The sequence below is a fragment of the Oncorhynchus tshawytscha genome, unplaced genomic scaffold, assembly GCF_018296145.1.
Source record: "Oncorhynchus tshawytscha isolate Ot180627B unplaced genomic scaffold, Otsh_v2.0 Un_scaffold_822_pilon_pilon, whole genome shotgun sequence".
Lineage (NCBI taxonomy): Eukaryota > Metazoa > Chordata > Actinopteri > Salmoniformes > Salmonidae > Oncorhynchus > Oncorhynchus tshawytscha.
In genome coordinates, this window is record NW_024609824.1 from 1,093,297 (window position 1) to 1,110,000 (window position 16,704).

General features: G+C 46.8%; 1 protein-coding gene across 1 annotated transcript in view; it reads left to right on the top strand.

The window, feature by feature from the left end:
• LOC121846122 (testican-2-like) overlaps positions 1-16,704 on the top strand; it is a gene marked incomplete at its 3' end in the record, with an annotated part of 46,113 nt that overhangs the window by 26,229 nt on the left and 3,180 nt on the right. Inside the window, 1 exon segment of the mRNA XM_042319076.1 lies at positions 16,441-16,449. Coding sequence (XP_042175010.1) covers positions 16,441-16,449 — 9 coding nt within the window.

The window sequence follows — 16,704 nt, forward strand, 5'->3', positions numbered from 1 at the left end:
CCTGATCTGGAGGACTCACTAAACAGAGAACATCCCTGGTCATCCCTACTGCCTCTGATCTGGAGGACTCACTAAACAGAGAACATCCCTGGTCGTCCCTACTGCCTCTGATCTGGAGGACTCACTAAACAGAGAACATCCCTGGTCATCCCTACTGCCTCTGATCTGGAGGACTCACTAAACAGAGAACATCCCTGGTCGTCCCTACTGCCTCTGATCTGGAGGACTCACTAAACAGAGAACATCCCTGGTTGTCCCTACTGCCTCTGATCTGGAGGACTCACTAAACAGAGAACATCCCTGGTCGTCCCTACTGCCTCTGATCTGGAGGACTCACTAAACAGAGAACATCCCTGGTCATCCCTATCTGGAGGACTCACTAAACAGAGAACATCCCTGGTCATCCCTACTGCCTCTGGAGGACTCACTAAACAGAGAACATCCCTGGTCATCCCTACTAGCCTCTGATCTGGAGGACTCACTAAACAGAGAACATCCCTGGTCATCCCTACTGCCTCTGATCTGGAGGACTCACTAAACAGAGAACATCCCTGGTCGTCCCTACTGCCTCTGATCTGGAGGACTCACTAAACAGAGAACATCCCTGGTCGTCCCTACTGCCTCTGATCTGGAGGACTCACTAAACAGAGAACATCCCTGGTCATCCCTACTGCCTCTGATCTGGAGGACTCACTAAACAGAGAACATCCCTGGTCGTCCCTACTGCCTCTGATCTGGAGGACTCACTAAACAGAGAACATCCCTGGTCGTCCCTACTGCCTCTGATCTGGAGGACTCACTAAACAGAGAACATCCCTGGTCGTCCCTACTGCCTCTGATCTGGAGGACTCACTAAACAGAGAACATCCCTGGTCGTCCCTACTGCCTCTGATCTGGAGGACTCACTAAACAGAGAACATCCCTGGTTGTCCCTACTGCCTCTGATCTGGAGGACTCACTAAACAGAGAACATCCCTGGTCATCCCTACTGCCTCTGATCTGGAGGACTCACTAAACAGAGAACATCCCTGGTCGTCCCTACTGCATCTGATCTGGAGGACTCACTAAACAGAGAACATCCCTGGTTGTCCCTACTGCATCTGATCTGGTGGACTCACTAAACAGAGAACATCCCTGGTCGTCCCTACTGCCTCTGATCTGGTGGACTCACTAAACAGAGAACATCCCTGGTCGTCCCTACTGCCTCTGATCTGGTGGACTCACTAAACAGAGAACATCCCTGGTCGTCCCTACTGCCTCTGATCTGGAGGACTCACTAAACAGAGAACATCCCTGGTCGTCCCTACTGCCTCTGATCTGGAGGACTCACTAAACAGAGAACATCCCTGGTTGTCCCTACTGCCTCTGATCTGGAGGACTCACTAAACAGAGAACATCCCTGGTCGTCCCTACTGTCTCTGATCTGGAGGACTCACTAAACAGAGAACATCCCTGGTCGTCCCTACTGCCTCTGATCTGGAGGACTCACTAAACAGAGAACATCCCTGGTTGTCCCTACTGCCTCTGATCTGGAGGACTCACTAAACAGAGAACATCCCTGGTCGTCCCTACTGCATCTGATCTGGTGGACTCACTAAACAGAGAACATCCCTAATCATCACTACAGCCTCTGATCTGGTGGACTCACTAAACAGAGAACATCCCTGGTTGTCCCTACTGCCTCTGATCTGGAGGACTCACTAAACAGAGAACATCCCTGGTCACATCTACTGCCTCTGATCTGGAGGACTCACTAAACAGAGAACATCCCTGGTCGTCCCTACTGCCTCTGATCTGGAGGACTCACTAAACAGAGAACATCCCTGGTCGTCCCTACTGCCTCTGATCTGGAGGACTCACTAAACAGAGAACATCCCTGGTCGTCCCTACTGCCTCTGATCTGGAGGACTCACTAAACAGAGAACATCCCTGGTCACATCTACTGCCTCTGATCTGGAGGACTCACTAAACAGAGAACATCCCTGGTCATCCCTACAGCCTCTGATCTGGAGGACTCACTAAACAGAGAACATCCCTGGTTGTCCCTACTGCCTCTGATCTGGAGGACTCACTAAACAGAGAACATCCCTGGTCGTCCCTACTGCCTCTGATCTGGAGGACTCACTAAACAGAGAACATCCCTGGTCATCCCTACTGCCTCTGATCTGGAGGACTCACTAAACAGAGAACATCCCTGGTCATCCCTACTGCCTCTGATCTGGAGGACTCACTAAACAGAGAACATCCCTGGTCATCCCTACTGCCTCTGATCTGGTAGACTCACTAAACACAAATGCTTTGTTTTTAAATGATGTTTGAGTGTGCCCCTGGCTATCCGTAAATGTAAATAACAAGAATATCGTGCCGTCTGGTTTGCTTAATATAAGGAATTTGAATGGATTTATACATTTACTTTTGAAACTTAAGTATATTTAAAACTAAATATTTTTAGGCTTTTATTCAAGTAGTATTTTACTGGGTGACTTTCACTTTTACTTGAGTCATTTTCTATTAAGGTGCCTATACTTTTACTCAAGTAGGACAATTGGGGACTTTTTCCACTTATCAGAGTCCAGCACAATGTCATTGGTTCTCATTCCCCACACAGACAGACAGACAGATAATTAGCCAGGGAGTGTATTTACCTTGGCATCCCTGTGATTTAGTGTCCTGTAAGGAACCCTGTGACACACACACACACACACACACACACACACACACACACACACACACACACACACACACACACACACACACACACACACACACACACACACTCTGTGATGGTTATCATCATTGTTTGCTCTCAGCCATTCCATGATAATTTTGATTGATTTCCATTTATAAACTATCTGTCCCCATATGACCTAGCCAGTAAGCCTAATTAATATTGACCCCAAATGTTCATAAAAATGAGAAAACACCCTCAAATGTGATCAGAATGAGAAAACAGACTCCCGGGTGGTGCAGTGGTCTAAGGCACTGCATCGCATTGCCAGCTGTGCCACTAGAGATCCTAGTTTGAGTCCAGGCTCTGTCACAGCCAGTGTCGTCCGGGTTAGGGAAGGGTTTGACCGGCAGGGAGGTTCTTGTCCCATCGCGCATTAGTGACTCCTGTGGCGGGCATGGTGCTATGCACGCTGACACGTCGCCAGGTGTACAAGTGTTTCCTTCACCACATTGGTGCGGCTGGCTTCCCGGGTTACGTGGGCATTGTGTCAAGAAGCAGTGCGGCTTGGCTGGGTTGTATATCGGAAGACGCACGGCTCTCGACCTTCACCTCTCCCGAGTCCGTAGGGGAGTTGCAGCGATGGGACAAGACTGTAACTACCAATTGGAAACCGCGAAAAAGGGTAATTTAAAAGAATGAGCCAAACATTCTACAAATCAGTAGATCTGTTTCAATCCCAGCTGAATTCATTTGGGGATTTAGATGACATTATAAATCAGATGAAGAGACTATGACTATATCTGTAATGCTTTCAACAGGTCTGTAGGGCTCTGGTTCTAAAGTAGTGCACTTTATAGGGAATATGGTGTTGTTGGGATGCAGACCATGTTGTGGTCATTCATTTGAAATGTCACACAGAAGAACACAGTAGCATCACCCACCCATGTTGCATCATGATTTAGAACTGAAGAAAAACACAGAATAAGCACTTCAGAGCCATTTCTTTCACTGGTAATACACCTGTCACCATCCCTACAGTGAATCGTGCTGGTGGAAGCATCATGCTGTGGGGTGTTTTTCAGCGGCAGGTACTGAGAGACTAGTCAGGATCGAGGCAAAGATGAACAGAGCAAAGTACAGAGAGATACTCGATGAACACCTGCTCAAGAGCACTCAGGACCTCAGACTGGGGTGAGGGTTCGCCTTCCAACAGGACAATGACCCTAAGCACACAGCCAAGACAACACAGGAGTGGCTTCGGGACAAGTGTCTGAATGTCCTTGAGGGGCATTTCTCACCTCCATTAGCTAAACAATGCCATTGAATGGAGAAAAGAGTGGAGAGAGAGGAAGAGAGGAGGCTAGTTTTCTACTGGAATCCTTTCCTCAGAATTCTTTCCTCAGAATCCTTTCCTCAGAATCCTTTCCTCAGAATCCTTTCCTCAGAATCCTTTACTCAGAATCCTTTCCTCAGAATTCTTTACTCAGAATCCTTTCCTCAGAATCCTTTCCTCAGAATCCTTTCCTCAGAATTCTTCTCCAATTACAGGATGTCTCAGAGCATGCAGAGCCTCGCTCCATCCTGCTGCACCTACAGTACTGTACTTTATGTGTGTGTGTGTGGTCTTTTGATGTGCCAACGCTGCTCCATGATTAGAGGTCCCTAGTTGGAAGACTCTGAGCATTAGAGCATGTGGGAGGAAACGCAACACGTTTTTGTGATGCAACTTCCTGAAATGAGGTCATGTTCAACCAATGGCAGAAAACCAAATGTTGTTTGTCAGGATGTCTTCTTGAGGGTTTTTGTGTGTGTGTGTGTCTGTCCTCATGGTCATGGCTGAATGAATGAAACAGGGAACGTCTCCACTGCCACATCCCAGGAATCGCATTGAGAGAGAAAAAGAAAAAAAGGCTAAATATTTCAGCTGTGAAAATCTGTTTCATGTCCAGACCTGGACAGAATGATACACTTTTAGTTCCCTTCTTCATGTCCAGGTGAGAAACCGCTATGCTTCACTATTGTGCATTCTACAGGCCTGGACAGAATGATACACTTTTAGTTCCCTTCTTCATGTCCAGGTGAGAAACCGCTATGCTTCACTATTGTGCATTCTACAGGCCTGGACAGAATGATACACTTTTAGTTCCCTTCTTCATGTCCAGGTGAGAAACCGCTATGCTTCACTATTGTGCATTCTACAGGCCTGGACAGAATGATACACTTTTAGTTCCCTTCTTCATGTCCAGGTGAGAAACCGCTATGCTTCACTATTGTGCATTCTACAGGCCTGGACAGAATGATACACTTTTAGTTCCCTTCTTCATGTCCAGGTGAGAAACCGCTATGCTTCACTATTGTGCATTCTACAGGCCTGGACAGAATGATACACTTTTAGTTCCCTTCTTCATGTCTAGGTGAGAAACCGCTATGCTTCACTATTGTGCATTCTACAGGCCTGGACAGAATGATACACTTTTAGTTCCCTTCTTCATGTCCAGGTGAGAAACCGCTATGCTTCACTATTGTGCATTCTACAGGCCTGGACAGAATGATACACTTTTAGTTCCCTTCTTCATGTCCAGGTGAGAAACCGCTATGCTTCACTATTGTGCATTCTACAGGCCTGGACAGAATGATACACTTTTAGTTCCCTTCTTCATGTCCAGGTGAGAAACCGCTATGCTTCACTATTGTGCATTCTACAGGCCTGGACAGAATGATACACTTTTAGTTCCCTTCTTCATGTCCAGGTGAGAAACCGCTATGCTTCACTATTGTGCATTCTACAGGCCTGGACAGAATGATACACTTTTAGTTCCTTCTTCATGTCCAGGTGAGAAACCGCTATGCTTCACTATTGTGCATTCTACAGGCCTGGACAGAATGATACACTTTTAGTTCCCTTCTTCATGTCCAGGTGAGAAACCGCTATGCTTCACTATTGTGCATTCTACAGGCCTGGACAGAATGATACACTTTTAGTTCCCTTCTTCATGTCCAGGTGAGAAACCGCTATGCTTCACTATTGTGCATTCTACAGGCCTGGACAGAATGATACACTTTTAGTTCCCTTCTTCATGTCCAGGTGAGAAACCGCTATGCTTCACTATTGTGCATTCTACAGGCCTGGACAGAATGATACACTTTTAGTTCCCTTCTTCATGTCTAGGTGAGAAACCGCTATGCTTCACTATTGTGCATTCTACAGGCCTGGACAGATCGATATAGTTCCCTTTTGAAACACTCTTAATGTATTTCTATGTGGATAACGGCTGTGGGGCTACAACTCACCTTCTCTCTCATTTCAAAACCCGCTGATTCCTTGAGAGAGAGAGTGAGGAGAGCTAACTCCATCACTGTGAAAACCACTGCTGTTTACAATGCACTCGGAGAGGAGAGCTAACTCCATCACTGTGAAAACCACTGCTGTTTACAATGCACTCAGAGAGGAGAGCTAACTCCATCACTGTGAAAACCACTGCTGTTTACAATGCACTCGGAGAGGAGAGCTAACTCCCATCACTGTGTTTACAAACCACTGCTGTTTACAATGCACTCTGTTTACAATGAGAGGAGAGCTAACTCCATCACTGTGAAAACCACTGCTGTTTACAATGCACTCAGAGAGGAGAGCTAACTCCATCACTGTGAAAACCACTGCTGTTTACAATGCACTCGGAGAGGAGAGCTAACTCCATCACTGTGAAAACCACTGCTGTTTACAATGCACTCAGAGAGGAGAGCTAACTCCATCACTGTGAAAACCACTGCTGTTTACAATGCACTCGGAGAGGAGAGCTAACTCCATCACTGTGAAAACCACTGCTGTTTACAATGCACTCAGAGAGGAGAGCTAACTCCATCACTGTGAAAACCACTGCTGTTTACAATGCACTCAGAGAGGAGAGCTAACTCCATCACTGTGAAAACCACTGCTGTTTACAATGCACTCAGAGAGGAGAGCTAACTCCATCACTGTGAAAACCACTGCTGTTTACAATGCACTCAGAAAGGAGAGCTAACTCCATCACTGTGAAAACCACTGCTGTTTACAATGCACTCAGAGAGGAGAGACATCACTGTTACCCTCCCTGTCAGAGAGGAGAGACATCACTGTTACCCTCCCTGTCAGAGAGGAGAGACATCACTGTTACCCTCCCTGTCAGAGAGGAGAGACATCACTGTTACCCTCCCTGTCAGAGAGGAGAGACATCACTGTTACCCTCCCTGTCAGAGAGGAGAGACATCACTGTTACCCTCCCTGACAGAGAGGAGAGACATCACTGTTACACTCCCTGACAGAGAGCAGAGACATCAGTGTTACCCTCCCTGTCAGAGAGGAGAGACATCACTGTTACCCTCCCTGTCAGAGAGGAGAGACATCACTGTTACACTCCCTGACAGAGAGGAGAGACATCACTGTTACACTCCCTGACAGAGAGCAGAGACATCAGTGTTACCCTCCCTGTCAGAGAGGAGAGACATCAGTGTTACCCTCCCTGTCAGAGGAGAGACATCACTGTTACCCTCCCTGTCAGAGAGGAGAGACATCAGTGTTACCCTCCCTGTCAGAGAGGAGAGACATCACTGTTACCCTCCCTGTCAGAGAGGAGAGACATCACTGTTACACTCCCTGACAGAGAGGAGAGACATCACTGTTACACTCCCTGACAGAGAGCAGAGACATCAGTGTTACCCTCCCTGTCAGAGAGGAGAGACATCAGTGTTACCCTCCCTGTCAGAGAGGAGAGACATCACTGTTACCCTCCCTGTCAGAGAGGAGAGACATCACTGTTACACTCCCTGACAGAGAGGAGAGACATCACTGTTACACTCCCTGACAGAGAGCAGAGACATCAGTGTTACCCTCCCTGTCAGAGAGGAGAGACATCACTGTTACCCTCCCTGTCAGAGAGGAGAGACATCACTGTTACCCTCCCTGTCAGAGAGGAGAGACATCACTGTTACCCTCCCTGTCAGAGAGGAGAGACATCACTGTTACCCTCCCTGTCAGAGAGGAGAGACATCACTGTTACCCTCCCTGTCAGAGAGGAGAGACATCACTGTTACCCTCCCTGTCAGAGAGGAGAGACATCACTGTTACCCTCCCTGTCAGAGAGGAGAGACATCACTGTTACCCTCCCTGTCAGAGAGCAGAGACATCACTGTTACCCTCCCTGTCAGAGAGGAGAGACATCACTGTTACCCTCCCTGTCAGAGAGGAGAGACATCACTGTTACCCTCCCTGTCAGAGAGGAGAGACATCACTGTTACCCTCCCTGTCAGAGAGGAGAGACCACTGTTACCCTCCCTGTCAGAGGAGAGACATCACTGTTACCCTCCCTGACAGAGAGCAGAGACATCAGTGTTACCCTCCCTGACAGAGAGGAGAGACATCACTGTTACCCTCCCTGACAGAGAGCAGAGACATCAGTGTTACCCTCCCTGACAGAGAGGAGAGACATCACTGTTACCCTCCCTGACAGAGAGCAGAGACATCACTGTTACCCTCCCTGACAGAGAGCAGAGACATCAGTGTTACCCTCCCTGACAAAGTAACATGAATTTCCCAGTGCCAAGCATTTTGGCAAGTGGTGCATTTCACAGAGTGGTGCTATTTCACAGAGTGTTGCATGCTAATAAGTCTCAGTGACTGGGCACTGTAACCAGGCTAATAAGTCTCAGTGACAGGGCACTGTAACCAGGCTAATAAGTCTCAGTGACTGGGCACTGTAACCAGGCTAATAAGTCTCAGTGACTGGGCACTGTAACCAGGCTAATAAGTCTCAGTGACAGGGCACTGTAACCAGGCTAATAAGTCTCAGTGACAGGGCACTGTAACCAGGCTAATAAGTCTCAGTGACTGGGCACTGTAACCAGGCTAATAAGTCTCAGTGACTGGGCACTGTAACCAGGCTAATAAATCTCAGTGACTGGGCACTGTAACCATGCTAATAAGTCTCAGTGACAGGGCACTGTAACCAGGCTAATAAGTCTCAGTGACTGGGCACTGTAACCAGGCTAATAAGTCTCAGTGACTGGGCACTGTAACCAGGCTAATAAATCTCAGTGACTGGGCACTGTAACCATGCTAATAAGTCTCAGTGACAGGGCACTGTAACCAGGCTAATAAGTCTCAGTGACTGGGCACTGTAACCAGGCTAATAAGTCTCAGTGACTGGGCACTGTAACCAGGCTAATAAATCTCAGTGACTGGGCACTGTAACCATGCTAATAAGTCTCAGTGACAGGGCACTGTAACCAGGCTAATAAGTCTCAGTGACTGGGCACTGTAACCAGGCTAATAAGTCTCAGTGACTGGGCACTGTAACCAGGCTAATAAGTCTCAGTGACTGGGCACTGTAACCAGGCTAATAAGTCTCAGTGACAGGGCACTGTAACCAGGCTAATAAGTCTCAGTGACTGGGAACTGTGACCAGGCTAATAAGTCTGAGTGACTGGGCACTGTAACCAGGCTAATAAGTCTCGGTGACAGGGCACTGTGACCAGGCTAATAAGTCTCGGTGACAGGGCACTGTGACCAGGCTAATAAGTCTCAGTGACAGGGCACTGTGACCAGGCTAATAAGTCTCAGTGACCAGGCTAATAAGTCTCAGTGACAGGGTTAATAAGTCTCAGTGACAGGGCTAATCAGTCTCAGTGACAGGGTACTGTGACCAGGTTAATCAGTCTCAGTGACAGGGCTAATAAGTCTCAGTGACAGGGTTGATAAGTCTCAGTGACAGGGCTAATCAGTCTCAGTGACAGGGTACTGTGACCAGGCTAATAAGTCTCAGTGACCAGGCTAATAAGTCTCAGTGACAGGGTTGATAAGTCTCAGTGACCAGGTTAATAAGTCTCAGTGTCAGGGCACTGTGACCAGGCTAATACGTCTCAGTGACAGGGCACTGTGACCAGGCTAATAAGTCTCAGTGACAGGGCACTGTGACCAGGCTAATAAGTCTCAGTGACCAGGCTAATAAGTCTCAGTGACAGGGTTAATAAGTCTCAGTGACAGGGCTAATCAGTCTCAGTGACAGGGTACTGTGACCAGGTTAATCAGTCTCAGTGACAGGGCTAATAAGTCTCAGAGACAGGGTTAATAAGTCTCAGTGACAGGGCTAATCAGTCTCAGTGACAGGGCTAATAAGTCTCAGTGACAGGGCTAATCAGTCTCAGTGACAGGGTACTGTGACCAGGCTAATAAGTCTCAGTGACCAGGCTAATAAGTCTCAGTGACAGGGTTGATAAGTCTCAGTGACCAGGTTAATCAGTCTCAGTGACCAGGTTAATAAGTCTCAGTGTCAGGGCACTGTGACCAGGCTAATACGTCTCAGTGACAGGGTACTGTGACCAGGTTAACATGTCTCTGTGACCAGGTTAACATGTCTCTGTGACCAGGCTAATAAGTCTCAGTGACCAGGCTAATAAGTCTCAGTGACCAGGTTAACATGTCTCAGTGACCAGGTTAATCAGTCTCAGTGACCAGGCTAATAAGTCTAAGTGACCAGGTTAATAAGTCTCAGTGACCAGGTTAACATGTCTCAGTGACAGGGTTAATCAGTCTCAGTGGCCAGGTTAACATGTCTCAGTGACAGGGCTGTCTGGAGGCACCCCGTCTAGAGGAGTTATGGTGGGGTGTTTGTGCTAAGTGTTGCTGGAACATACCCATTTCAGACAGAACACCCATTTCAGACAGAACACCCATTTCAGACAGAATACCCATTTTAGACAGAATACCCATTTCAGACAGAACACCAATTTCAGACAGAACACCCATTTCAGACAGAACACCCATTTCAGACAGAACACCAATTTCAGACAGAGCACCCATTTCAGACAGAAGATGTGGTATGTTACCTGTAAAAAAATGACCAAAAAATGTTTGGCAATGTTTATATGAGCGACTTTCAAACAACCCCTTATTTAGCACTTTGTTGCAGGTGAAATGAGCCTCTGACTAGATGGCATTGTCTTTGTGTCCCAAAGTCAAACTCCATTTGGGAGAAAACCTATGTGACCTATGGAGTAAGGGGGAGGGGGTGGCAGTGGGTATTTAAATCCTAAACGTACCCCCTCACCAGGCCTGTGCTGTCAGGTGAGATAGACGTGAATTCAGAGCAGCTCAGTCAGGCAGGCTTGTGGCCAGACATTTCCAGGCTAATACCAGCAAGCTGAGTGTTCCTGGAGGAGCAGAACACAGCATCTGGCCAGTCAGAATCCATTACTGCTGTTTTACACCAGCTATATTACAGGGCTGTGGACCAACGGCAGGAGAGGTGCTATCCATGATATGAATCACATAACTCAAGGGACCTCTGCACCGTAGCGTGAATATCATACCACTGGTCACTGCTCCCCACAATCTCTCTCTCTCTCTCTCTCTCTGTCTCTCTGTCTCTCTCTCTCTCTATCTCTCACCCCTTGCCCAAGCCTCTCTCTCTTTCTCAGCCTCTCTCTCTCTCAATTCAAATTCAATATACTTTAGTGGCACGAAGGACAACGTCAGTGTTGCCGAAGTGAAGAGATACACATCACCCCCCCCCCACTCTACAGACAGCTATATTGGTCCGTTAATACAAGACTCGTAAAAGGCCCACTACTTTAGTGAAGAAAATAAATCTGATTTTTCAGGGGGGTGCAGCAGCATCCTCAGCACCTCTACTTCCCACGGCTAGGATTCTATGAAAATTCCTCTCTGAAATAGTTTGCTACTTAAATATCACAGCTGTTTTTTTTTAACTTAATGCAGTAGCTATGTTCCAAAGCGTCATCTTAAATGAGATGTTTAATATTTTAGCTAGCTGAAGCCTCGCTGAAATGTCCATATAATGCAGTTCCATTATTAAGCTGTTCTGCTGTGTTGCTGTGCTGCAGTGCTGCTGTGTTGCTGTGCTGCTGTGCTGCTGTGTTGCTGTGCTGCTGTGTTGCTGTGCTGCTGTGTTGCTGTGTTGCAGTGCTGCTGTGTTGCTGTGTTGCAGTGCTGCTGTGTTGCTGTGCTGCTGTGTTGCTGTGCTGCTGTGTTGCTGTGCTGATGTGCTGCTGTGCTGCTGTGCTGCTGTGCTGATGTGTTGCTGTGCTGCTGTGCTGATGTGTTGCTGTGCTGCTGTGCCGATGTGTTGCTGTGCTGCTGTGCTGATGTGTTGCTGTGCTGCTGTGCTGATGTGTTGCTGTGTTGCTGTGCTGCTGTGTTGCTGTGCCGATGTGTTGCTGTGCTGCTGCTGCTGATGTGTTGCTGTGCTGCTGTGCCGATGTGTTGCTGTGCTGCTGTGCTGATGTGTTGCTGTGCTGCTGTGCTGATGTGCTGCTGTGTTGCTGTGCTGCTGTTAAAGGTTGGCAGTTGGTTCACTTCTCCTTCTACACTGAAAACCAGGAGAATAGAGAGGCCATTTTAAGACACGATGACAGACAGGATAACAAACAGGATCACAGACAGGATCACAGACAGGACAACAGGATAACAGACATGATAACGAACAGGATAGCAGACAGGCTAACAGGATAACAGACAGGATAACAGGATTACAGACAGGATAGCAGATAGGATCACAGACAGGCTAACAGGATAACAGACATGATAACGAACAGGATAGCAGACAGGCTAACAGGATAACAGACAGGATAACAGGATAACAGACACGATAACGAACAGGATAACAGACATGATAACAAACAGGCTAACAGGATAACAGACATGATAACGAAAAGGATAACAGACATGATAACAAACAGGATAACAGGATTACAGACAGGATAGCAGACAAGATCACAGACAGGCTACCAGGATAACAGACATGATCACAGACAAGCTAACATGATAACAGACAGGATAAGGAACAGGATAACATGAGGGATGCTGGCCCATGTTGACTCCAATGCTTCCCACAGTTGTGTCAAGTTGGCTGGATGTCCTTTGGGTGGTGGACCATTTTTGATACACACAGGAAACTGCTGAGCATGAAAAACCCAGCAGTGTTGCAGTTCTTGACTCAAACCGTTGCGCCTGACTCAAACTGTTGCGCCTGACTCAAACTGTTGTGCCTGACTCAAACCGTTGCGCCTGACTCAAACCGTTGCGCCTGACTCAAACTGTTGTGCCTGACTCAAACTGTTGTGCCTGACTCAAACCATTGCGCCTGACTCAAACTGTTGTGCCTGACTCAAACCATTGCGCCTGACTCAAACTGTTGTGCCTGACTCAAACTGTTGTGCCTGACTCAAACCGTTGCACCTGACTCAAACTGTTGTGCCTGACTCAAACCGTTGCACCTGACTCAAACCGTTGCGCCTGACTCAAACCGTTGCACCTGGCTCAAACCGTTGCACCTGGCTCAAACCGTTGCACCTGACTCAAACCGTTGCACCTGGCGTCTACGACCACTTCCTGTTCAAAGGCAATTCAATATGTTTTGTCTTGCCCAGTCACACATACATAATCCATGTCTCAAGGCTTAAAGATAATTATTTTACCCGTCTCCTCCCCCTTCATCTACACTGATTGAAGTGGATTTAACAAGTGACATCAAGAAGGGATCATAGCGTTCACCTGGATTCACCTGGTCAGTCTATGTCATGGAAAGAGCAGGTGTTCCTAATGTTCTGTACACTCAGTGTAGGACCAGGTGATATAGACTAATTATTAGTCTGTATCACCTGGTCATATATCTCTTTAATAGATATAGACCCAGGTGACATAGACTTTAATAGATATACTACCAGGTGATATAGACTTTAATAGATATAGGACCAGATGATATAGACTATAATACCAGGTGATATAGACTATAATAGATTTAGAACCAGGTGATATAGACTATAATAGATATAGAACCAGGTGATATAGACTATAATAGATTTAATACCAGATGATATATACTATAATAGATTTAGAACCAGGTGATATAGACTATAATAGATATGGGACCAGATGATATAGACTATAATAGATTTAGAACCAGGTGATATAGACTATAATAGATATAGACCCCGGTGATATAGACTATAATAGATATGGGACCAGGTGATATAGACTATAATAGATTTAGAACCAGGTGATATAGACTTTAATACCAGGTGATATAGACTTTAATAGATTTAGAACCAGGTGATATAGACTAGAATAGATTTAGAACCAGGTGATATAGACTATAATAGATTTAGAACCAGGTGATATAGACTATAATAGATATGGGACCAGGTGATATAGACTATAATACCAGGTGATATAGACTATAATAGATATGGGACCAGGTGATATAGACTATAATAGATATGGGACCAGGTGATATAGACTATAATACCAGGTGATATAGACTATAATAGATATGGGACCAGGTGATATAGACTATAATAGATATGGGACCAGGTGATATAGACTTTAATACCAGGTGATATAGACTATAATAGATATGGGACCAGGTGATATAGACTTTAATACCAGGTGATATAGACTATAATAGATATGGGACCAGGTGATATAGACTATAATAGATATGGGACTTGGTCAATTTACTGACAACACAAAACATGTTACTAACCTTAGAGAAACGGCCTGGTCTGAAATGGTGAAGTCCTACGACTCTGCTCTGCTCTGCTCTGTGATGTAACCTGATGTCAGACTTTATAGCCTTCCTCCCGTTGCCTCTCCTGTGGGGCAGCGTACCAAATGGAACCCTGTTCCCTATATGGACCAGGGCCTATATAGGGCTCTGGTTAAAAGTAGTGCACTGTGTAGGGAATAGAGCACCATTTTGGGATGCAGCCTGCCTCTCTGTCTCTCCCTGTGTGGGCTGTAAACGTCCCATAGTGATATATTGTACATAGGTTCTCAGTACTGCTAACTAGACAGAGAACGATGTTTATTTACTAGCTTGAGTTACGGGAGGAAGGCAAGGGGCTGGGCTGTATCTCTGCTGAAGACAGGGGGGCGGGTCAGTGAATGATAGAACAAATATGGTAGGGCTGTGGTGTGTGTGTGTGTGTGTGTGTGTGTATTGTTGTGTAAATGACCTTGGACTGATCCCAGAACAGTGAAATGGAGTAAAAGAAAGGACTTCCTGTATTTTACACCAAATACCAACTGTCTATCCCGTCAGTTCTGTGCTTCGGTGTCCCAAATTCTACCCTATTCCCTGTGTAGTGCACCACATATACCTTTAATCAGGGCCGTGTCGGCCCGCTTGGGACACCAACTCAGTCCATACTCAGTGTGTGTTGTTCCTACTTAACGGTGAAGGAAATCCAAATCACTTCGTCGGCCGCTTGGTGCCCTGCGGTCCATTGACTTTGATGACTCCAGACAGTTTTCTAGTTTTCAAGGACTTTGTCTTGGTTGATCGCACTACTTCACAGACTGTAGACATGACAGGTGGACAGACAGACTGTAGACATGACAGGTGGACAGACAGACTGTAGACATGACAGGTGGACAGACAGACTGTAGACATGACAGGTGGACAGACTGTAGACATGACAGGTGGACAGACTGTAGACATGACAGGTGGACAGACAGACCGTAGACATGACAGGTGGACAGACAGACTGTAGACATGACAGGTGGACAGACAGACTGTAGACATGACAGGTGGACAGACAGACTGTAGACATGACAGGTGGACAGACAGACCGTAGACATGACAGGTGGACAGACAGACCGTAGACATGACAGGTGGACAGACAGACTGTAGACATGACAGGTGGACAGACTGTAGACATGACAGGTGGACAGACAGACTGTAGACATGGCAGGTGGACAGACAGACTGTAGACATGGCAGGTGGACAGACAGACTGTAGACATGACAGGTGGACAGACAGACTGTAGACATGACAGGTGGACAGACAGACCGTAGACATGACAGGTGGACAGACAGACCGTAGACATGACAGGTGGACAGACAGACTGTAGACATGACAGGTGGACAGACAGACTGTGGACAGACAGACTGACATGGCAGGTGGACAGACAGACTGTAGACATGACAGGTGGACAGACAGACTGTAGACATGACAGGTGGACAGACAGACCGTAGACATGACAGGTGGACAGACAGACTGTAGACATGACAGGTGGACAGACTGTAGACATGACAGGTGGACAGACAGACTGTAGACATGGCAGGTGGACAGACTGTAGACATGACAGGTGGACAGACAGTGTCGGCAGCCGCGCTGGTAAACAGGGAGTGAATGATCTGTGCTAGGTGGTGATTGGGCAGCTACAGGGAGTGAATGATCCGTGCTAGGTGGTGATTGGGCAGCTACAGGGAGTGAATGATCCGTGCTAGGTGGTGATTGGGCAGCTACAGGGAGTGAATGATCCGTGCTAGGTGGTGATTGGGCCCCCTGCCAACTGATAGAAGTCGAACCTGATCATCCTTTCCTTAATAGGCCACAATCCTCATACTGCGTGTATATGTGTGCGCGTGGGTGCGTGCGTGCGTGTGTGTGTCAGTGTGTGGGAGGGTTAATAGGGCCCTATAATCCCCTCCAAATGTCTTCTGAAAGGAGGCAGATTCCCCCAGGATAAGAAGCAGGCAGACTAAGGCCTGTATTTTCAATCAGTGTGCATTAGGAGTTGACAGTTTAACTGCTGCTGCTGTTGCTGATTCAAGCTCTGAATGGGGAAAACCTCAATGGAAATGTTTTTGTGAAGAAGTCATTTTCTTTACTCTAACAATGACATTAAGGCTGCATTATAACACCAGACTTCTGCTTTTCTCTCTCTCTCTTTCTTTCTCTCCTCTCCCACGTCACCGTTCATCACTACAGGAAGTTGAGGTTAGTAAACACCTTCTAGATCCGGTTTGTCTGTTCGGTCTTTTCATGTTGATGTTTCTCTTTAAACCGGAGGAGGAGGATTGGGAATCTGTCCAATTCTCTCTCTTTGGACTGCAGATGTTACCTGCCCTTTTCAAATCAAGAGTAGTCAATGTCTCTGCTCGATAGGAACAAGCTAGCTAATTCTATATAGCCATTGATTCATGAAGAGTATCACTTATTATGTCTCATGGTCTTAGTTCAACTGCCTAGCCG